Source organism: Rhinolophus sinicus, chromosome 13 (genome assembly GCF_057876585.1).
Source record: "Rhinolophus sinicus isolate RSI-liver-muscle chromosome 13, RSI-T2T, whole genome shotgun sequence".
Lineage (NCBI taxonomy): Eukaryota > Metazoa > Chordata > Mammalia > Chiroptera > Rhinolophidae > Rhinolophus > Rhinolophus sinicus.
The window spans coordinates 12,054,998-12,076,211 of record NC_142513.1 but is presented as its reverse complement, the minus strand read 5'-3'; the positions used below and the strand labels follow the sequence as shown (position 1 = coordinate 12,076,211).

Here is a 21,214-nt window from a genome sequence, read left to right as displayed (position 1 = left end):
TCGATCTCCTTTTGGTTTCGGTTTAAATGGCACTTCTTTAGAGAGGCCTTCCCTGCCTACCTAGCAGTTAACTCTCAATCACATCAGCCTGGTTCATTTTCTGTATAGATCTTATTACAATTTAATATTGGTTTATTTAGTTACTGGTTAATGGAGACAGGGTCTGTCTCCGTGAGGGCTGGGATCTGGTTCACCATTTATTCCCAGTGCCTAGAACTGTACCTGGAACAGAGTAGGTACTGAATATTTGCTGTGTGACTGAATTGGTTTGGAGCCCTCAAATGTCCCTGGGAGCGGGTGATACCTACACCAGCCTGGGATTCTTTTATCAGCTCCTGTACCTTCAGCCTCAATCCAGTTGACTCTAAATCCAGCCCTGACCTGGGCTAGAGGATGATAAGGTACAATCACTGGTCTCGATTCCAGGGACTTATCCACTGAGCCTGCCTCTCTCCCTTACACCGGTTTCCCTTTTCTTCCAAATCTTGTGACCCCGACCCGCACACTTCAGAGAGACGTTGGCAGATGTGCGGCCTGGGAGGGGCTTTGGTAGTTTCTCTGAGTCCTCAGCACTTGACTTGTGGAATGGAGAAATCAGAATCCCCAAATCGCTTGCCACATTCACTCCTGACTTTGAAGAGGGAAGAGTGACTTCCCAGCCCTCAGACAGGAATGAAAAGCTTTCCTAGTCTCTTTTGTGCAGCTGGCACGGATATTGCAAAAAAACACACACACAAAAAAACAGTATAGCAAAGCAGTTCAGTGCTTTGCAATCCGAAAGACCTGGTTCAAATCCTGCTTCTGCCATTTTCTAGAGCAGAGGTCCGCAAACTGTTCCTGTAAAGGGTCAGATAGTACAGGTTTTAGGTTTTGCAGGCCCTCCGGTCTCGGTCACAACTGTTCAACTCTACCATCGTATCATGGAACAGGCTGCTGGCTGGATTCGGCCCATGTGCTGTAGTTTGCCACCCCTGTTCTAGAGTAAATTAAAAAGTATATCTCAGGCCGGCCCGGTGGCTCAGGCGGTTAGAGCTCCGTGTTCCTAACTTCGAAGGCTGCTGGTTCGATTCCCACATGGGCCAGTAGGCTCTCAACCATAAGGTTGCTGGTTCAACTCCTCAAGTCCCGCAAAGGATGGTGGGCTCCGACCCCTGCAACTAAGATTGAACACGGCACCTTGAGCTGAGCTGCCACTGAGCTCCCGGATGGCTCAGTTGGTTGGAGCGTGTCCTCTCAACCACAAGGTTGCCGGTTCGACTCCCACAAGGGATGGTGGGCTGTGCTCCCTGCAACTAGCAACGGCAACTGGACCTGGAGCTGAGCTGCGCCCTCCACAACTAAGATTGAAAGGACAACAACTTGACTTGGAAAAAAGGCCTAGAAGTACAAACTGTTCTCCAATAAAGTCCCATTCCCCTTCCCCAATAAAATCTTTAAAAAAAAAAAAAAAATGGCAGACAGCAAAAAAAAAAAGTATATCTCTTTATGAGCCTCAAGTTCCACATCTGTAAATGGAGATGATCTAGTGCCCGCCTACCTCTCTGGGTGGCAGTGAGATTGCAATGTAATCAAGTATATAAAATGCCAACTCTAGTACTTGGCTAGTACTTGGCACAGCAAAGGGCCCAATAAACATCTCTGGTTATTAGTATTCACTGGTTTTTTTAACAACAAAAAGTGCTTTACAAATATTAACTCATTTAAATCTCATAACATCCTACGGGAATGGAATCATCATCCCATTTTAGACAGGAATCATCCCATTTTACAGGTGAGACAACGAACCCAGAGAGGTTAAGTAGTTAGCTCAAGTCAGTCTGGCTCCAGAGCCCGTGCTCTGAACCACTGTATCCTATTGTCTTTCTTTTTTAATGATCCCATTTAATCCTCATAGGGGTCCCTTGAGATAGCTATCATGGCCCCTGCTTTGCAAACTGGGAAACTGAGGTACAGCAGGAGGAAGTGACTAGTCCAGGGAAGTAAACGCAGGCTCCATGGGATACCCAGTTGGATTTCTGCCCAAGAAGTCAACGTGCATAGCCTGGCTCCACCCGCTTCTCTCTCTCTCCAGCTGTGTTTTCTTTGGATCTCTCCATGGCTTGGAGAAGCTGCGTCAGCCCATCTCCCCTCCTGACCATTTCCCCATCCCCTATTCCCACCCAAGCTACCCCTCAGAAAATGATCCCCACCCTCTCACTGCCTGAGCCCATGAGCACAGCAACGTATGTGCTTGTGTTGGTCAATATGGGTGAGGCTGGGAACGTGATAGGGGACCCAGTCAGCATGAGGGGAGGGGTATCTGAGAGGGGACAGATGTCGGACCAGGAGACACTGATTACATCTCCCCAGTCAGATGGGATGACCACCTGTTTGCAGAAAGCAGCTGGACAGAACTGGCCCCATAGGGGCCAGACATTTACCAAATGGAGAGAAGGAAACTAAAGGGCCAGCGCGTTCTGAGTTCCGCCAGGGCAGAGCTGTTGACTGCCTTTCTGTGGTTTTTAAAGCTTGGAGACCTGGTCTTTTGGTTTCTCCTTTTCTTTCGCATTTCCTCCTTGCAGACCGGTTCCTTTTTGTCTCCAAGAAGCCAGCCGCCTGGTCCCCGAAGGCCCTTCCAGGTTCGAAACTCAAGAATTCTAATGCTTCTCACAGGGTGTTACTTCCCCAGCTGTGGGTCCGTTGCACCCTGTCCCTGGTAAATCTGCTCAGCTCGGATGTTGACCTCCACCAGTTCACTCTTCTCTGCCATTTCTATCTCTTTTGTTTCCTTCCCACTCCACCCTCCTTTCCAGTGTCTGTGCCTCTTGCAGCCTGCTAGCCGACTCTGATTCATGGGGTCTCTTTCTTGATGGTCCTCAGCCTTCTGTCCTTGTTTTTATGACTCACTCAGCATGGGCTTCCCATTATTTTGAGGCAGGCATGGAAGATCTGCAGCAATGCTATCTGGATGTTTGGAGTTCATAAACCGGTAATAAAAGTTCAAAGTAACGGAAGAGAGAGGGCAACAAGAGGCGGTGACTTTTCCTTTTGATAATAAGGATGGGCCACGATCTTCAGCTTAAGCTTGTCTCTTTTTTTGGAGGGCCTTCCTAAAGGTTGCAAGTAGCACCCAACACATTCCAGCCTCTTGAATATTTTCCAGATGCCCTAATATTACAGTCTCTGGGGGGACTGGCATAAACAGGCTTTGATCTGACAAAGATTGCCAACCCCCAAGACAGGAACCGGGAAACAGTCCCTCCTCTCTTCACCCAGCTGGATCCACATTTTATCAGCCCCATGCCCACCCCCAGTACTAAATCCTGCTCCTCTCTCAGTCTTTTCCATCTTAGATTGTGGCACCATCCTTCACCCAGACACTCAAGTCAAAAACATATGAGTCATGTTTGACTCCTTTTTTCCTTCTACCCCATTTCAGCAAATTGTGTCTCGAACTCCAAAAGATAGCCCATATCTATATTTCTCCTCCATTCGCACCAACACTAGTCCAAGCCATTTTCATCTTTTACCTGGACAACTTGCCTCATCTTCCTGCCTCACTATTGCCCCTATAGGTCTAGTCTTCCTGCACCAAACAAAGTGATTTTTAAAAATAGAAATCATAGCATTTTACTATCTTGCTCAAAACCCTCCGTTTGCCCCGCACTGCGCACAAAATAGAACCCAGACTCTGGCCATGACCCCTGAAAGAGTCTAGGTGATCTAGCTAACTGCTCCATCTTCTACCACTGTTAGGAAAACACCAAACTCACTCAGCCGCAAGCTTTCCATTAACCCTTCTCGCTACCAGATGCATCGTTGCACACAGATCTTTGCAGAGTTAGCTTCCTTCCTTCACTCAGATCGCTACTCAAATGTCACCCCCACTGAGAGGCCCCTTCTCCATCATTACCTGTCATTCTATTCCATTCTCTATTGTCTGTGTCTTCCAGGAAATAGACTGTAAGCTCCATGAGGATGGGAGCCTGACACTCATCGCTGTATCCCCAATGGCCAGCAGAGTCTGGTACATGGAAAGTGTGTGGTTATTGTTATCTACAGACTCTTCAAAAGGAGGTGATTTTATAACAGACTGTGGCCCTGGCCTAATTCCCCCTGATCTTCTAAGCTCCCTATAGTTCCTGCTGGCACCACCCATCTCCTTGCATTTCTCTGGAGTTCACTGCAGCTGGTCTGCAGCCAGGAATGTCATACTTTCTTAATCTCTTCAGAAGCCTGAACAATTCCAAAGGTCGTGGGATGTGCCCCTCAGGATCTCAGCTGGCTGTGCGGAAGTCACGACTTCCTGCAACCCACTGCCAGGCCCCTTCACTTCACCTTCCAACAGGCCCATCCGCTCTGGGACGGTACATGTGCCTTCTTGGGAGGCGTCTTGTTTCCCACCCCCAAGGCCACATGCTTCCTGGTGCGGGAGAGGCTGCTAGCCAGCTTGAGCGCCCCGTCAGTGCCCTGTAGGACAGGACTTCAGACCTAAAATTAGATCACTGGTTTTCAACCCTTCTGCATACGAGCAGCTTTTAGGTAGGGAGGTTTTTGCTTTGTTCTGTTCTGTTTTGAATACCTATGCCTGGGCCCCAAACCCCAAGATTTTGATTTAATTGGTTTGGGATGCAGCCCGGGCATCAGCGGGTGTTTTTAAAAAGCTCCTCCGCAGGATATAATTAAAAAGACTGACAATAACAAGTTTGGCATGGACATGGAGAAACTAGAACCCTCATACTTTGTTGCTAGCAATATAAAATGATGCAATGGTTTTGGAAAGAATTTCGCAGTTCCTCAGAAATATAAATTTAGTACACAGCAGTACCATTCCTAGGCCCCTACAAGGGGCTTGGATAGTCCACCCAACAAAAAGGAAAACATTTGTTCACACAAACACTTGTACATGAATATTCATAGCAGCTTTATTCCTAATAACCAAAAAGTGCAAACAGTCCAAATGTCCATCAACTGGTAAACAGATAAACAAAAGTGGTATATTTATACAGTGAATACTGTCCAGCAATAAAAAAGAATGAACTTCTGATATACGCTACAACATGGACGAACCTCAAAAACATTATACAAAGTAAAAGAAGCAAGACATAAAGACTACATTTTATGTGATTTCATTCATAGGAGAGGCCCAGAAAAGGCAAATCTATAGAGACAGAAAGCAGATTAATGGTTAACCTGGGACTGGGGGGTGGGAAGAGGGCTTGTCTGCAGTCACAGGAGATCTTGTTTTGGGTGATGGAAATGTTCTAAAACTGAGTTGTGGTGATGCAACTGTGTAAACTTACGCAAAATCAATGAACTGTTTATTTGAAATAGGTGAATCTCGTGGTATGTAAATGATACCCCAGTAAAGTTGTTCAAAAGTTTTTTTCCCAGGCAGGGTTGAGATCTCTGGGTTAGAAGTCAAGCTTCCTAAGAACCCCTCGGCTGGGACCCAGGCTCACTTGGTAGCCTCCCCCCAACGCCCATCATGGCTCTAGGTCAAAGTTTCCTCTGGTCTTAGACTTTCAGGAAGCTGCCAGCTCAGCCTGGCTACTTTTTTGGAGAAGTCTCGGCTTCAATTCTGCTGACTCAGCTCATATGGATGCAAACATCCTGGCTCTTGGCCAGGCCACGTTGCCCAAATAGAAAAACAGGCATCAGAGGGATTGGGTGAGATGGTGGCGGAGACCACCACACGTGTCCCCGACCCCCATCTTGCAATGACCCAAACACCAGCTGGGGAGGCTGAGTGCTAACCCAGAACAGGGACTGAACTTGGGTTCCAAGGCCCTGGTTCAACCTGCACGTCCTCCGGTCCCTGGTGCTGCTCAGGCTATTTCTCCAAACATACCATACCTTTCCATACCTCCAGGTCTGGGCTCAGGCTGTATCCTTCCCCTTTCTTGCCCACCTGGGAAATCTCATTCTTCCAACGTGATTCAGCCCACCGACGTCTCTTCTGAAGCCTTTACTTTTGCATGGTCATCCCAACAGAGCCCTTCTCTCTCTGCAGCTGAGGGTTTATTTATGTGTCTGTCTCTCCCACTCCTCTGTGGGCTCCCTGAGAGCAAAGAGCCTGCCTTATTTATCACTGATTCTCATGGTTCTAGGACACGACCCAACACATATTGGGCCCAGCCAAGTGAAGAGATGGAAGTGCGCATGACACCACATCAGACACCGACAGGGCCTGAAAGACTGGAGGTGACGCCCCATTCCCCTCATCTATTCCTGGCCTAAATGGCTTCTCTCATGTGGCCCCAGAATGGACAGAAACCACGCCCTGTGGAAACCACAGTTTGGGGTGGAAGCCTCCCTTCCATAGCCTTCCTGGGGCCAGGCTCACCCGCCTTGGAAACTGCTTTCGTGTTATTTACACTGCAGAACAGGACCTATGGGCAGCTCAGGCCCGGCCTGGGTGGGGGCAGCCTGGAACAGGGTCATGCTGGAGCCTCCCTTCTCTAACTGCCATGACCTCAGGGGTTGAGTTGTGTGGCTCCCTTTCAGCTGCCTCTTGCTGTAGTGGAAAAGAACAAGGGGGTTAAGGTATGTGGCAACCTCGGCCTGTATGTTTGTTTCTGCTTTAACATGGAAACTGGGCTCCGTCCTGAGCTGAGTCCTCAGAGGCTCTGACAGCAGGTTTCATGCCAGGACTGGCTATTGCTCGAGAAGCCTAGCTTATCCCAACCTTCTCTCCCTACCCAGCCCTCCAGGGAGACTTCTTATTCCAGAAGTTGGAGCACTTGAAAGCCCCAGGAGCTTTGCTCAACCTGCTCATCCCCATCCTGGGAGTAGAGGACGCCAGGCTGCTGGCAGGGACTCTTCCACAGTGGGCAGCTCATGCTTTTCTTGGCGTCCTAAAGGGCACTGCCTTAGTGTTCCCATCACAGAAACCAGAGCCTGGAATAGAAACAGGGGTACCTGAAAAAGTCACCCGGACTTCAGCCCAGTGTGGTCTGTCTGTGGTCAACAGATATTTACAGAGCATCAAGCACAGCGCTGGGCATGGGACCACAAGGGTGAACAAGCCCTGGCCCCGCCCTTAAGCAGTCAGTCTAGTGGATGAAGAAAATGGATCCACACTAAGCACAGACCGCTATGGAAATAAAGAGGGGACCTGACCCAGCCTGGGGGGAGGCGAGTTCAGGGAAAGCTGCCAGGTGGAGGTGACATCTAAGACCTGAAGGCTGAACTAGGCAAAGAAGGGACGAAGAGTGAGAGTAAGCAGCATATGCAAAGGCTCAGTGTCAAGAGCTAACCAGACACACTCAGGTAGTTCAAGATGACTGAGACCAGATAAAGGAAAGATGGTTTGAAGGGCCAGATTGTGAATAGGAATGTATGGAAAGTGCTTGGCACGGATCATAGTAAACACTCTGCCATGGCAGTTCTCATTATTTATGGTCTTGTGAGCCAAGTTAAGGGTTTGGGAGTTTATCCGGAGTCAGTGGGGAGATATTCAAGATTTTTAAGCCAAGGGTGACTTCATCAGATTTGCAACATGACCACACTTAAAGTGATCCCTGTGACTACAAGATGGATTTTGGACTGAGAGAGAAGCAAGCCTGGAGGACCAGAAGACCAGTTTGGAGACTACTGTAATAATTCAGAAAAGAGGTATGGGGTAGGAGGCTTCAAATATCCCCCAACAGCACAGCACACAGTGGAAGACAGAACACGGCAATGAGAATGAACGCTAGCTACATGCCGCAATAGGGATGTCTTGCAAGTGCAATGTTGAGCAAAAGGCACAAAATATGACTGTATGATTCCGTTTATATGAAGTTCAAGGAAGAGGCAAAACAAAACTAGTGTTTAGGGATGTATGCTGAAGTGGGAAAACTGTAAAAGCAAGGACGAGATTATTACAATAGTGAGGTGAGGACACAATTACCCTGTTGCAGGCTTCTCCTTGACAGTACCTTGACCTTGAGTAGTGTTTAGCCAGGTGTTCACCGTGACAAATACATTGTTTTACACTTGTTTTGAGCACATTTATGTATGTGTGCTATTCTTAACAAAAAGTTTTAAGAATAATGGGGCTTGATTTAAGGTAGTGGGAATAAGGAAGGAGGGAAGAGGTTGATTTTGACTGTAAGCGCACAGTGAGATGAGGGCTTGAACCATGTGATGAGAAACCTTTTTTTTAAACTGAGGTAAAATTGGTTTCAGGTGTACAACAGAATCCGATCTTTGTACACACTACAGTGATCATCACAATGTCATTACCATCTGTCACCATACCATTTACCCCCTTTACCCACCCCCCTCTGATAACCACCAATCTGTTCTCTAACTTCTTTTAGATTCCACATAAAATTGGAATATGGTATTTGTCTGTCTGACTTGTTAGCATAATACTGTCAAGGTCCATCCATGTTGTTGGAAATGGTGGACATTTCCTTTTTTATGGCCAAGTAGTATTCCATTGCATGTGTGTGTGCATTGCGTCTTTATCCATTCGCCTACCAATGGATGTTTCCATATCTTGACTTTTGTAAATGCTGCAATGAACACACGGTTGCATCTTTTTGAATTAGTGTTTTCTTTGGATACCCAGAAGTGGAATACCAGGACCATATGGTAGTTCTTTAATTTTTTGAGGCACCCCTATACTGTTTTCCGTAGTGGCTGTACCAATTTATGTTCTACCAATAGTACAGAGGGGTTCCCTTTTCTCCACACTTACCCTCACCAACAGGTTATTTCGTGTCTTTTTGATAGAAAACCCTAGTTCTTAATTACTATTCATCCTACTGCCTCCAGTTTTATAACACTCCCACACCCCCCAAGCTGCAGGGCTCCAGGCACCATGGACAACAGGAAGGCGGCCCAGCTGAAGCATCTGCCGCCTCTGGCTTCACAAGGGAAGCGCAAGACCAGCAGCAGGTGGTAAAGCTTGTCTTCAAGCTACCACTGGCAAGTCGGCTTACTTGGGAGGCCAGAGGTAGGTGGAGCTAGTGAGTCAGCACGGCTCCTACCAAGGAATCTTGCAGGGAGCAGTGCATGGGACACCTAGCAACTGCTGGTCTCGCTGGGCAACTTTTGTGGCTGCTGTGAGGTCTGTGAGGATTTGGACTGCAACTAGCACCCATGGATGTCAGTGTTGGAAAGCTCCTGATATCTTGTTTATAATTTCCCAACTTCGCCAAAAGCCACTTTCATTATGTCTCCCACGGATGTTCCTCCTTCTACTCAAGAGCACTTATATATAACTGTGCAGCCTCATTATGCGAGGTTCTATTTGCATGCTGCCTGGATATGGGAAACGGCTAGACAACACTGACAGAGGCCCAGAGACGGAAAGCGACTAGCTGTTAAGTGGCAGAGCTGCGCCGGGGCTAGGACCCGGTTCCACGCTGCCTTCAAAGACTACGTCACCAGGACTCCGCCCCTAGGTCGGCGACGAAGTCGCTGCCCTGCAGGTTCCAAACTCGCCCCGCGCCCCCTGGTGCGCACACTCAGTCCGACCCTGCCGGTGCACCGCCCACCCGGGTCCTCCGGCCCCAGCAGGTGTGCTTGCGGGGTAAAATGAGGCAGGGAGCGTGCTTGTGAGTTCGTTCCTTCTTCAGTTCACACCTCCAGCCCGCAAAACTGCCTCTCCCTTTTCAGATTCGCGTAGAACAGAAGGGAAGGAAGGGAGAAAGGGGAGGGGGCCGAAAGCAGGCAGGATCTGAGGACCTAGTCGGTCCTGCCACACTCAAGATGGCGGCACGGCAACGGCAAGGTCCCTCAGAGGCGGTACCAACGCATGCGCAGCGCGGAGTCCCGGCCCGGGACACAAGATGGCGGGAGCGGCGCTGGGGAGGGCGAGGCGGAGGCGGCAAAACGGGCGGCCGAGCAAAACGTGTAGCCGCGTCCTCTCGAATCCGCTTCGGGCAGGTAAGAGCCCCAGGAAGCCATGGTCCCGCCCCGAGCCGCGCCACGGTCCGGAGGTCCGAAGTCAGGCGGCCGTGGCTCTTCCGACGCTTTCCACTCGGAGCTACCGCTTGCCTCGTCTCTGCCGTCGCCGCCATCTTAGGCCCGCGGGTGGGCGGCCGGGCCGGTGGCCTGGGTGAGGGAGGTGGGTCCGGAGAGCGCGGGCGGAGCGGCCTCCAGGGCCCCTCCGCTGCCGCCGCCGCCACCGCCTTTGTGTCGGGCTCCGACTCTGAGTCGCCTCAGCCCGGGGGCGGGAGCGCGCGGCGGGGCGGGGGGCGGAGCCCGGGAGATGGGCCGGCGCGCGCGCGCCAAACAGCCCGCCCCCACTGAGGTGGGGGGGTAGGGGAAGGTGTGCGCGCACTGGGGGTCGCCCCTCCTTCGCGCGCCCCCCGCACCTGCGCACTTTCCAAGTCCTTTAACTCCGCCCTCCTGGGTCGGAGGACTCTCATTGGTGCATTACTGAGATGATCCCGCCCCATCTTCCTCTCATCCCGGAATCGGAGTCTTCATTCTGGTGGATTCCTCTGGTTGCGCAGATACAGTTAGTTGTTTATCCTTACACTGTTCGGTATTGTCAAAACTGCGGTATGCGTGGGGGCCAAGGGGCCACAGAATAAATAAAAGCGTTGATAGCAGTTATGCCTTAGTGTACAATATGGTAGAGTCTACGCACAGAGACCATAGAGGTTGAGTTATTTTGGTTTATAAATTGGACAGGGGCAGAAGGCTCTGGAACCCATGTTTGTCTAAACCCAGAGCTGGTATTTTGGCCACCGACGTGGTGCATCCAAATCAGCCGGGAAATTTAAAAAAATTTTTAATTGCAAAAACAGGTAGATTTGAAATACTGTATAGCGAAAAGATTGGTCATTCCTTCTTCTCAGTCTCACCCTTGAGGTGCACTTACAAATATAAATTATTGTGTACCTCCCCCATTTCTGACTCCTAAATGTGGAGAGAGGGGATGGGAATCTGATTGTCTGATTTTTTTTTTTTTTTTTTTTTTTACAAGTCCCCAAATGGTTCTGATGAGCTGCGGGTTTCAGAAACACTGCAGTGTCCCTGTTTGGCCTCCCTAAGCTGTGCTGCTGTGTGGCCTCTGCATAGTTTACCTGCCTGTGCATCAATATCACACTATTTCTTAGGGAAAATATGTTTCAATAAAGACTAACACGCTGTGTTATGTAATGCATTTGCATGTTTTCTTTTTTTTTTTTAAGACCTCTTTCAAAGAAATGTGTTTTCACTTAACTGTGGGTGGCTTGAGACTTGTCCCTAATCTGTGATATGTACGTTGGTTCACTTTGCTCTTAGGCGTACTTTGGTTGGCAGGACCAGCTGTACAATTTGCAAGGGTCCAGTGTGCACAGTGAACATGATTCTTATTAAAAATGTATTAAAAATTTCAAGACCGTGACAGCAGAGCGTTACACCAGGCGTAGGGCCCTCAACACGGGGCACTGTGTAACTGTGCGGGTCGCAAGCCCATGAAGGTGAACCTGTTGGTTGGAAAGCTTGAGAAGTACCATTTCCATTCCCAGAATCCCCAGATCTCCCATGGTGTGCCCTGTTCTGTCCTGGGGCTCCCAAATTGCTATGTGTCATTGCCCCTCTTGCTGTTGTCCCTGTTCTGCAGCATTTCACAGGTCTGTGACTCTTTTCTTCTGTTTGCTCTGCAGTTGCTGATGCAAGGAATTCCCTGGGCCCCCGTCCACTCCACTGCTGACCAGCCCACCCACCTGTGCTGAGCGTTCCTGCAGGCCTCTCCCCTCCCTCTGTGAGACCCTGTGCCGTGGGGGTCCATCTGGCCGGAGAAGAAAACCCTCTCATGCTAGCATTGCAGACCCCAGAGGGTGAGAAAAAGAGGGACCTCGTTCGGCCTTGAGACCTATGGGCTCAGCCCCAAGGCACCGGGAACCCCTCCTCCCCCCAGAGAACCAAGGCAGCTACAGCTTTTTCTCCCCTTGGTCAGTGATTCCAAACCTTTTTGTTATCATGGCCCCTTTTTGTTGTATGTATGTCCTCTTGCTCCCTGCATTTTTATCTGCCAAACTGTACTGATGAAGTAAGCATTCACTTTGCCCTTTCCAAATTAACGAAGATGTCTATGACTGAGTGTACAATAAAATCAATGTCCCAATGGTTCCTATGATGTTGTCAACAGCCAATCAGAGCTTCTGATCAGCATGAGATAATGAGTGTGACCACAATGAGTTGATAAAATTTCAGCAAGCAAAGATAACTGATGTTTAAATGTGCCTTTGTGGTCTTTTTGTGGGTAAATGTTTGATTTCTTTTGGGTATTGTGGCATATTGAAAACACCTATAGGATCACCAATCCAATCGCAGTTGGCCACCTAAGAGTCTAACAGCCAGTTTGGGAACTGCTTTGGCCATGGAGACTTGTGCTTGGGTGTGTTTTGGGGGTGGGGGTGGGGATAGTAGGAAATACAAATCTGAAGAAGCTGACCTCCTTCCTGGTATTTAAATAAAATTTCACCTGGGGATTATGAAGGACTGAATTAGATATGCCTTCTAAGTTCCACTGGTTCTTTTTAGTAACAGATTGCTTCCTCCCCTGTAGTGTAAAATGAGGCAACCAGTTAGATGCCATGTCCCTTCCCGGGCTGTGCTTTGTGCCAGTTAGATTTTACTGGATAGGAGCAGGAAGGAGGAGATACAATTCCTTCTTGTGGGAATAGCTTCTCAAGGGCAGACCCTGTTCTGTCTTGTCACTCTTGGTGCTTTATAAATACTTGCAGAATGACTAGAGCTCCTGTTGGGTTCAGGGACCCTGCTGAACACTCTGGAGAGGGCTACACTGGACCCAATTCCTAGTCCTGGGAATTCTGACAGTCTAATGGGGAGATAAGCCTGGTTGATAAACCAGGCTTCCTGAGGTGGCAGTGTAGGTATTCGTGGCCCTGAGGAGGGTCAAGGAAGGCCTCCTGGAGGATGTGAACTTAGCGGCAAGCCAGGCAGAGAATTGGGGAAAGAGTATTTCAGATAGAAGGAGCAACAGGAGTGTACCCGTTTTACAGTTGAGGGAACTGCAACTTAGATCCCGGGGCTCCCTCTGTGGCACCATGCTGGCCCTCCAGCACAGGGCTGGATTGGTTTCTCCACATCTGCAGGTGGTCTTGCAGGGGCTGGAGTTGGCCCTGACACCATTTGGTCCTCTGTGTGGCAGGTCCGGTGTGGGTGCTGAGATGGCCAATGAGAATCACGGCAGCCCCCGGGAGGAAGCGTCCTTGCTGAGTCACTCCCCGGGCACCTCCAATCAGAGCCAGCCTTGCTCTCCAAAGCCCATCCGCCTGGTGCAGGACCTCCCAGGTACTGGCAAGGGGCAGTGGCAGGGTGGTGGGGTAGGAAGGGTGCCCCGGGAGCAGCCCTGACCCTAACTGGGTTCCATGCTTGTTTGCAGAGGAGCTGGTACATGCGGGCTGGGAGAAGTGCTGGAGCAGGAGGGAGAACCGTCCCTACTACTTCAACCGATTCACCAACCAGTCCCTGTGGGAGATGCCCGTGCTGGGCCAGCATGACGTAATTGTGAGTGCCAGTCTAGGGCAGGGGTCTCAGAACAGCCTCTGGCATCTGGGTCTTCTCCAAATGTACCCTGAGCAGCTATTGTGTGCCTAGTCCTGGGTGTACAGTGACAAGTAAGACAGACATAATCCCTACCCTCATGGAACCTGGACTCATATAGGGAGACTGACGTGTGAACACGGTTAATATGGCACATGAAGTTGAACTTGTGCTACATGTTGGGCACTGTGCTTGGCCAGTGCCCACAATACACACTCACTGTGTTGTGAGTGGGAGACGTGGTCCTGCCCTTGTACTCGGGGCACACGATCTGCTGGAGGGGGCTAGTAGGATTACAGTGTGACATTTATATGAAGAATGGTTAGAGTACATCAGGGATCCTGACGGGGGGTGGGCAGGGAAAGCTCTGAAGTAGCATTTCAGATGAGAAGTTGGCTAAGGGGGAAAGTGGGAAGGGGAGAAGTGCACTCTAGGAACTGTGTCATTAGTGTGGTAGGGGAAATATGGGCGATCTGGTGGGAGCGGGGGCTTTGGAGCCCCGTCGGTTGGAGCAGACTTTCTTTTCTTGGGAACAATCAAGTCAGCTGGCATCCCCATTTTGCAGATGAAGACACCGAGGAAATGACTGGCCCAAGACCTCACAGCTAGTAAGAGGCAGGGCAGGACTTGGCACCTGATGTGATTTCAGGGGCACACTACCCACCATCACACTGATAACTCTTGGTGTCACCAAAAGAATTCCATCCACAGGGCCTTGCTTTTTGAAAAAAACAAACATTTCTTGAGTTTTTCTTTATTCCTGGCTTTCTTCCTGGTTCTTAAGGAAACAAAACTAACATGTATTGAGCTCTGCTGAGCTCATGCCAGATATCCTGTTAGGCTAGTCGTATTCATTGGCTTGTTTAATCATCTCATTGGTGAGGTGGGGCTTCTAGGCTGTTTTGAAGGTGAGGTAATTAGGAAGGGAGTAACCCCCAAGGTCACACCATTGCAAATAGCAAGCAGGAGTGGAGTCCAATGTTCTTTCACACCCTGGTGCCCTCTGCTCTTCTCCAAGGAGTAGGAACAGGGAGGAGGGCATCAGGATTCCGCAGTACCGGGGCTCCTGAGCTACTGGCCCTGGTTGCAACTCTGCTGCTCTCCTTCCTCCAGTCGGACCCTTTGGGGCTGAATGCAACTCCACTGCCCCAAGACTCAAGCCCGGTGGAAACCCCGACAGCTGAGAACAGGCCCCGAAAGCGGCAGCTCTCAGAAGAGCAGCCGAGTGGCAACGGTGTAAAGAAGCCCAAGGTGAGTGTCTGTGGGCCCTCAGGAACTGGTGGGCATGCAGCCAGCCCCTGCAGCCAGCCAGCACATTCCCTGCAAGGGCTGAGCACCGGCAGGTTGTTCAGGAGGGGTCCGGGGTGAAGCTTCCTCAGGTGCACACAGCTCTCCTCACCATCAGCCAGCTCTCCTAACTCGATGCCTTTGACTCTTGCTCCAGATCGAAATCCCTGTGACACCCACAGGCCCATCAGTGCCCAGCTCCCCCAGTGTCCCAGGAACCCCAATGCTGAAGATTTGGGGAACGTCCCCTGAAGATAAACAGCAGGCAGCTCTCCTCCGACCCACTGAGTGAGTTCCTGCGGATTGGCTTGGGGTGTCCAGTGGTGACGGTCAGCATGCCCGGGACTGGGGGGTGTGGTGGCGGGCAGGGCGCCCCTCCTTCCCTTTTCTCTCCTTTCCTCATCGCTCCTGGCCATGCCCCAAGGGTGTACTGGGATCTGGACATCCAGACCAATGCTGTCATCAAGCACCGGGGGCCTTCGGAGGTGCTGCCCCCGCACCCTGAGGTGGAGCTGCTCCGCTCCCAGCTCATCCTGAAGCTCCGGCAGCACTACCGGGAGCTGTGCCAGCAGCGAGAAGGTAACTGCGGCCTGCGCCTCGGCCTGCATTTCCACCCACCGGGAGCAGGAGTGGGGGTCGGCCAGCGGGGCCTGGGGAAGGCCCTGTGGAGCCCAGTGCCTGAGAGCATGTGCCGTGGAAGGGACGTGCTGACTGTGACCTTGGGCTCATGGTCGCACCTCTCTGCACTTGTGGGTCCTCGTCTGTGAGACAGGGACAGTAACAGTGCCTCCATAAAGCGTGGCTGGGGTCAGTACCAGAAACAGTCATTAACACTTCCAGAGCGCTTACCGTTTGCCAGGCAGTTGGAAGCCTTTTTATGTATCTGTAAAAGGGCATAAAGTGAGAGTACCTGGACCTCACAGGACCACTGCAAAGAGGAAGAAGGGACGGCGCTCAGTAAACGGCAGCTTTAATTAATTAGGAGATAGACCTGCTTAACTGCTGAAATACCGTTTCCCTTTTTTTACCCTATGCAACACTTACTAACTCCTTTCATAATACTAGTGATGCTCAGAATATATGTTGGAAGATGTTGGCTAGAATGGAAGCTCCTGACTTAACAGGCTGCGTCATTTCCTGTTGCACCCCCAGTGCCCACGCGATGCTTCCTGTGTGCTGGGCAGTGTGGAGCCTGCTGACTAAATGCAGACTGTCATTAGTTCTCCTGTTCTGCAGGCATTGAGCCCCCTCGGGAATCCTTCAACCGCTGGATGCTGGAGCGCAAGGTCGTGGATAAAGGCTCTGACCCCCTGTTGCCAAGCAACTGTGAACCAGTCGTGTCGCCTTCCATGTTTCGAGAAATCATGAATGACATTCCCATCAGGTACAGTCTTACAGCTGAGGCTGGCCCAGGGCCACGTAGCTCATGCACCCAGTTCCGTATAACAGGGCTCTAACTCTGCCACTCTCTAACCCAGGTTATCCCGAATCAAGTTCCGGGAGGAAGCCAAGCGCCTGCTGTTTAAATACGCAGAGGCCGCCAGGCGGCTCATTGAGTCCAGGTTTGGCTGTCTCTCCTGTGCCCAGCAGGATGGGTCTGTGATCAGGGTGGCGGGTGGGGGGCATTCATAGGCCATCTGGCCCACTCACCGGGCTGTCATTCCTCTTGGTGGCAGAAGTGGGGCTGGCTCTGAAAGGCAGAACAAAAGCTGTGATGGAAGCCCAGGGGTTTATGCCCGAATGCCAGTGGAAGTGGGATGGGTGGAGTAAGGGCAGAGTAGACACTTAACTGCTGGCCCCCTTATGTGCTCTCAATCGGCAGGAGTGCATCCCCTGACAGCAGGAAGGTGGTCAAGTGGAATGTGGAAGACACCTTCAGCTGGCTGCGGAAGGACCACTCAGCCTCCAAAGAGGACTATATGGTGAGTGGCCCCAGGCAAAGCCAATAGGAAAGCTCTGTGGCCACTTCTTCCAAGAAGCCCACTCGGCCTGCCCAGGCTAGGCAGGACCCCACAGCAGACCTTTGACACTCCTGACACTCTCTATAAACTCACGTATATAGAGATGTTTGTCTAGGCTCCTGGCTTTCTCCAAAAGAACATTTCTGTTAAGGTTTTTAACGGAATCCTGTGCTCACTCACACACCATCAGTAGCTTCCTTTTCAATTTAATGAACGGTCACCATCTCCGTTTTGGAAACAGACTGACAAACTGCCTTTTCTTGGGTGTGGCTCTTAACACAGTTAAGAGCTACCACAAAATTCAGTTCCCTACTTTAATGTGTCCAAAACAATTCTTTTTCTGACCCAAACCCATCACTTCTTTAATTCTCCACCAGCACTAGCAATGGGCTTTCTTTTCAGGACCATTTCTCACAAGAGACAAGGTTTCCCACTTCACAGTAGTAACTGTACTTGACACGTAGAGTGACAAAGGTAGGTGTGCTCACTAGCCAGAGTGACTCATTTTCACTCATCAATTTAACACGTGATTCGGTAAAATTACAAATGCTTACGGTTATCCTTGCAAGTTGCTAAAAGCTGAAATTTCAAATCGGCAATGACCAAGGACCCCATTTTGTAATGTCTCTCCGATAGACTGCAAATGCTTTGTAAGTGTGGCCTACACCTGGTTGTCCATTTCCCCAGCAAGCATGGGATCCAGCAGTGTAAGCCCCACATTAAGTGCCAGCATTTATTGGACACTTACAGTATGCCAGGGGCTTTGGTAAGCCCTTAAGGGGAATGCTACTTAATATTCCAATTGTCTTATTAGGTAGGTATTTCGTGTTCCCTTAACAGTTGAGGAATAAGGTTCAGAAATGCCAAGGGATTTGTCCAAGTAATACAGCTAGTAAGTAGCAGAGCTGGTTTCAAAATGAGGCTTGCTGCCATCCAGCAGCCCGCCGCTGCCAACCCACTAGAGCCCTCATCAGGGGTGTCTCCTCCAGGATCGCTTGGAGCATCTGCGGAAGCAGTGTGGCCCCCACGTATCGGCCGCGGCCAAGGACTCCGTGGAAGGCATCTGCAGTAAGATCTACCACATCTCCCTGGAGTACGTCAAACGCATCCGAGAGAAGCACCTTGCCATCCTCAAGGAAAACAACATCTCAGGTAGGGGGCCAAGTGGCAGGGAGCCAGCTGTGATACCAGCAACTCTGTATCCCAGGCCCAGATTAAAGGGACAACTGAGGCTGAGGTTCAAGGCCACGGACTGGTTTGGGGAGGCCCATTTCTTCCAGCAGTGCCTGGGGCAGGACCTGCTGTGTCCTTTGGTCAGGGGTCTCTATTCCTCTAGGAAACGGAGATAAGTGACAAGAAAGGGAGGGCCAGGAGGCGGGAAAGACAGGCAGGGGTAAGTAGTTAGGTGGACCTGTGTTTACAGTCATTCTCTGCAAGCCTCACTTTCCCCAAACTGAGGTCTAGAGATACCTGGCCTTAGGATCATGTGAGGATTCAATGGTACCTCAAAGTGGCTGGCCCAAAAAGATCCCTCAATGAGGTACTGTACCTATCGTGAGGAGGTGATACAGTCACCGTACTTCCGCATGGCCTGAGCCTGCTTGCCTGCCGGGCCCTGAGGCGCAATGTGTGGGGGGCCTGTGGCAGTACAGAACACGTTGACACAGGCCACCAGTTCTTGCCCTTGCCAGTCACCTGGCTGTGTCCTGTGACTGCTCCTTAGAGCTGCACTGACTCCACAGGATGGGATAGACCACCCTTGGTTCCTGGGACGTGGTGGGAAGCCCCTGCACACAGTGGGCGCTGGGGCCGTTGGGGGTGAGGTTGGTAGAGTGGGGGCAGGGCGACCCCTCACTGCTCTCCCTGTCCACAGAGGAGGTGGAGGCCCCAGAGGTGGAGCCCCGCCTGGTGTACTGCTACCCAGTGCGCCTGGCTGTGTCTGCGCCCCCCATGCCCAGCGTGGAGATGCATATGGAGAACAATGTGGTCTGCATCCGGTATAAGGGAGAGATGGTCAAGGTCAGCCGCAACTACTTCAGCAAGCTGGTAAGAGCTGGGGGGCGGGGGAGGCAGGTCCCCACAGGGAAGCGAGGGCTGGCTCTTTCTTGAGCCGGAGTCCTTAGCAAGAGGCCAGGGACGAGGGAGGGCCCTGTGCCGACGCCCACTGCTTTCTGTCCCCCAGTGGCTCCTTTACCGCTACAGCTGCGTTGATGACTCTGCCTTTGAGAGGTTCCTGCCCCGAGTCTGGTGTCTTCTCCGCCGGTACCAGGTACAGGCCTGGGGCAGCAGAGGAGGGCGGCTCTTGGCGGGCAGGCTGCGCCCCAGACGCTGACTATGGCCACTCTGCAGATGATGTTTGGCGTGGGCCTCTACGAGGGGACAGGTCTGCAGGGATCGCTGCCGGTGCACGTGTTCGAGGCCCTCCACCGACTGTTTGGTGTGAGCTTCGAGTGCTTTGCTTCGCCCCTCAACTGCTACTTCCGCCAGTACTGCTCTGCCTTCCCTGACACAGACGGCTACTTCGGCTCCCGAGGGTGAGCCAGGGGCTGCTGGGCCCCTCCTGCCCAGGCCCGGGAAGCAGTCCTCTGTCCAGAGCACAGATCCCACCTCGGCCAGCCGCTTCCTAATGCCCTAGGGCTTTGGAGTCGGGCAGGCTCGGCTATAGTCCCTGCTTCACCCCACCAGCTGTATGACCTTGACCATGTGGCTGGACCTCTGATTCCCCCCTAGCCAAGCCTGTGTGTTTCTCAGTGAATGAGCCCAGGTATGGCGTGCTGAGAAGTGGTGGCACAGACCTCCGAGACTTTACAGACTAACTTGGCGGAGGGGGGGGAGGGGGGAGGGGGTGGTGGGAGGTGAGCACGGATGGGAGGACATGATGCTGTCTCCAGTAGGAAGACAGGCCAGGCCAGCAAGAGGGAGAGCTCAGCAGGAGGGAATCCCTGGGTGTGGCTTGTGCTGTGGGGGCAGAAAGGGCAGAGGTGGAGTTGAGTGCCAGCTCCACTAACCAGCTCGGGTGACTTGGGCCGCCAAGCCTCCGCCTCTCTGTCCTCAGCCATTCAATGGCGATGGCCACACCTTATCCCAGGACGAATGAAGGATGAATATTGGCTTCTGGCCTGATCAGGGTCATCTCTTCAATGTGCTGACTAAGGGAGGGGGCGGCCGTTTTGGCTGAGGGACTGGGTCCTGGGGGGACTTAGAATGCTCACCTCTGTCCCCAGGCCCTGCCTGGACTTCTCCCCGCTGAGTGGGTCCTTTGAGGCCAACCCTCCGTTCTGCGAGGAGCTCATGGAGGCCATGGTTTCTCACTTCGAGGTGCGTACGCTGCTGTTGGGGGTGGCAAGCGAGATTGCCAGCCACCTGGAGGGCAGCCCTTGATGTGCATCCACCCCGTGCCCTCTCCCCCAGAAACTGCTCGAGAGCTCCCCAGAGCCCCTGTCCTTCATCGTGTTCATCCCTGAGTGGCGGGAACCCCCGACACCAGCGCTCACCCGCATGGAGCAGAGCCGCTTCAAACGCCAGCAGCTGGTCCTGCCCCCCTTCGAGCATGAGTACCGCAGTGGGTCCCAGCACATCTGCAAGAAGTGGGTGCCCAGGGAGGGCAGGGGTAGGAGGGCTGGGCTGGCCAGGCCGAGCCCTCCCTGAGCTGCCGCCTCTGCCCGCAGGGAGGAAATGCACTACAAGGCCGTCCACAACACAGCCGTGCTCTTCCTGCAGAACGACCCTGGCTTTGCCAAGTGGGCGCCGACGCCCGAGCGGCTGCAGGAGCTGAGCACCGCCTACCGGCAGTCAGGCCGAAGCCATGGCTCCAGCTCCTCCTCATCGTCGTCCTCGGAGGCCAAGGACCGGGACTCAGGCCGCGAGCAGGGCCCGAGCCGCGAGCCTCAGCCCACTTAACGTCCTGCGGGGAGGAGGAGCCCCAGGCTGCTGGTATGGACTGCTGGGACTCAGGGCTCTTGGGGCTGAGCAGACCCCGGACCCTCCTGGGGTGACAGCAGGACTCAGGCTGCAATGACATAGGAAGATTATGGCTCCGCTAGGGCTCCCCCTCCCTGGCCCCAATCCCCAACCTCCCACCTCAGACTCCCTCCAAATCCCCTGTAAATAGGCCTCATGCCTTCCCTCCTCCACCCCACCCGTGCCACCTTGTTTCATTTGTAAAAGGAAATACAGAAACCCTCTCCTCCAGAACGTGTGAGGGTCTTGAGGGCAGAGAAGGCCGAGGAACCTGGAGCTGCTTCTGGGACCACAGCCCTCTACATCCAGGCTCACCTTCTCGTGACCTTTGGGCCTTCACACCCACCAGGGCTTTAGTGTGGAACTTCTCACCCTGCTGTCCCCTAACTGGTGGCCTGGTGGCCTCTGCCTGTTCCCAGCAGGTCTGGAGTCCAGAGCCCTGCACCATCTATCTGGTAAGCCCCAAACTCCCACAGCTGGACCTGTGCTGGTTCCTCTGGGGAGCACAGGACTGGCAGCTGTGC

General features: G+C 52.1%; 1 protein-coding gene and 1 long non-coding RNA gene across 5 annotated transcripts; one reads left to right on the top strand and one right to left on the bottom strand.

The window, feature by feature from the left end:
• Positions 1-9,721: 9,721 nt before the first annotated feature.
• On the top strand, positions 9,722-20,950 carry PCIF1 (phosphorylated CTD interacting factor 1). 4 transcript variants are annotated; one of them, XM_074317840.2, is made up of 17 exons: positions 9,722-9,861; positions 11,577-11,750; positions 13,088-13,230; positions 13,322-13,446; positions 14,596-14,733; positions 14,927-15,057; positions 15,194-15,348; positions 16,006-16,153; positions 16,248-16,331; positions 16,592-16,691; positions 17,720-17,882; positions 18,604-18,776; positions 18,913-18,999; positions 19,080-19,264; positions 19,955-20,048; positions 20,142-20,317; positions 20,451-20,950. In XM_074317840.2, exons 3-17 carry the CDS (start codon positions 13,107-13,109, stop codon positions 20,503-20,505), a joined length of 1,938 nt encoding a protein of 645 aa, XP_074173941.1. In that variant the 5' UTR covers positions 9,722-9,861; positions 11,577-11,750; positions 13,088-13,106; the 3' UTR covers positions 20,506-20,950. The 4 variants fall into 4 exon arrangements, with proteins under 4 accessions (XP_074173941.1, XP_019605241.1, XP_019605239.1 ...); XM_019749682.3 differs by having other exon boundaries at positions 20,399-20,950; XM_019749680.3 differs by having other exon boundaries at positions 11,577-11,864; positions 20,399-20,950.
• LOC148756017 (uncharacterized) lies at positions 16,327-20,365 on the bottom strand. The gene is made up of 3 exons (XR_016018162.1): positions 20,225-20,365; positions 19,943-20,060; positions 16,327-16,459 (listed from the first exon to the last, which is right to left on the bottom strand). It is a non-coding gene; the product is annotated as an uncharacterized LOC148756017 (long non-coding RNA).
• Positions 20,951-21,214: the final 264 nt, after the last annotated feature.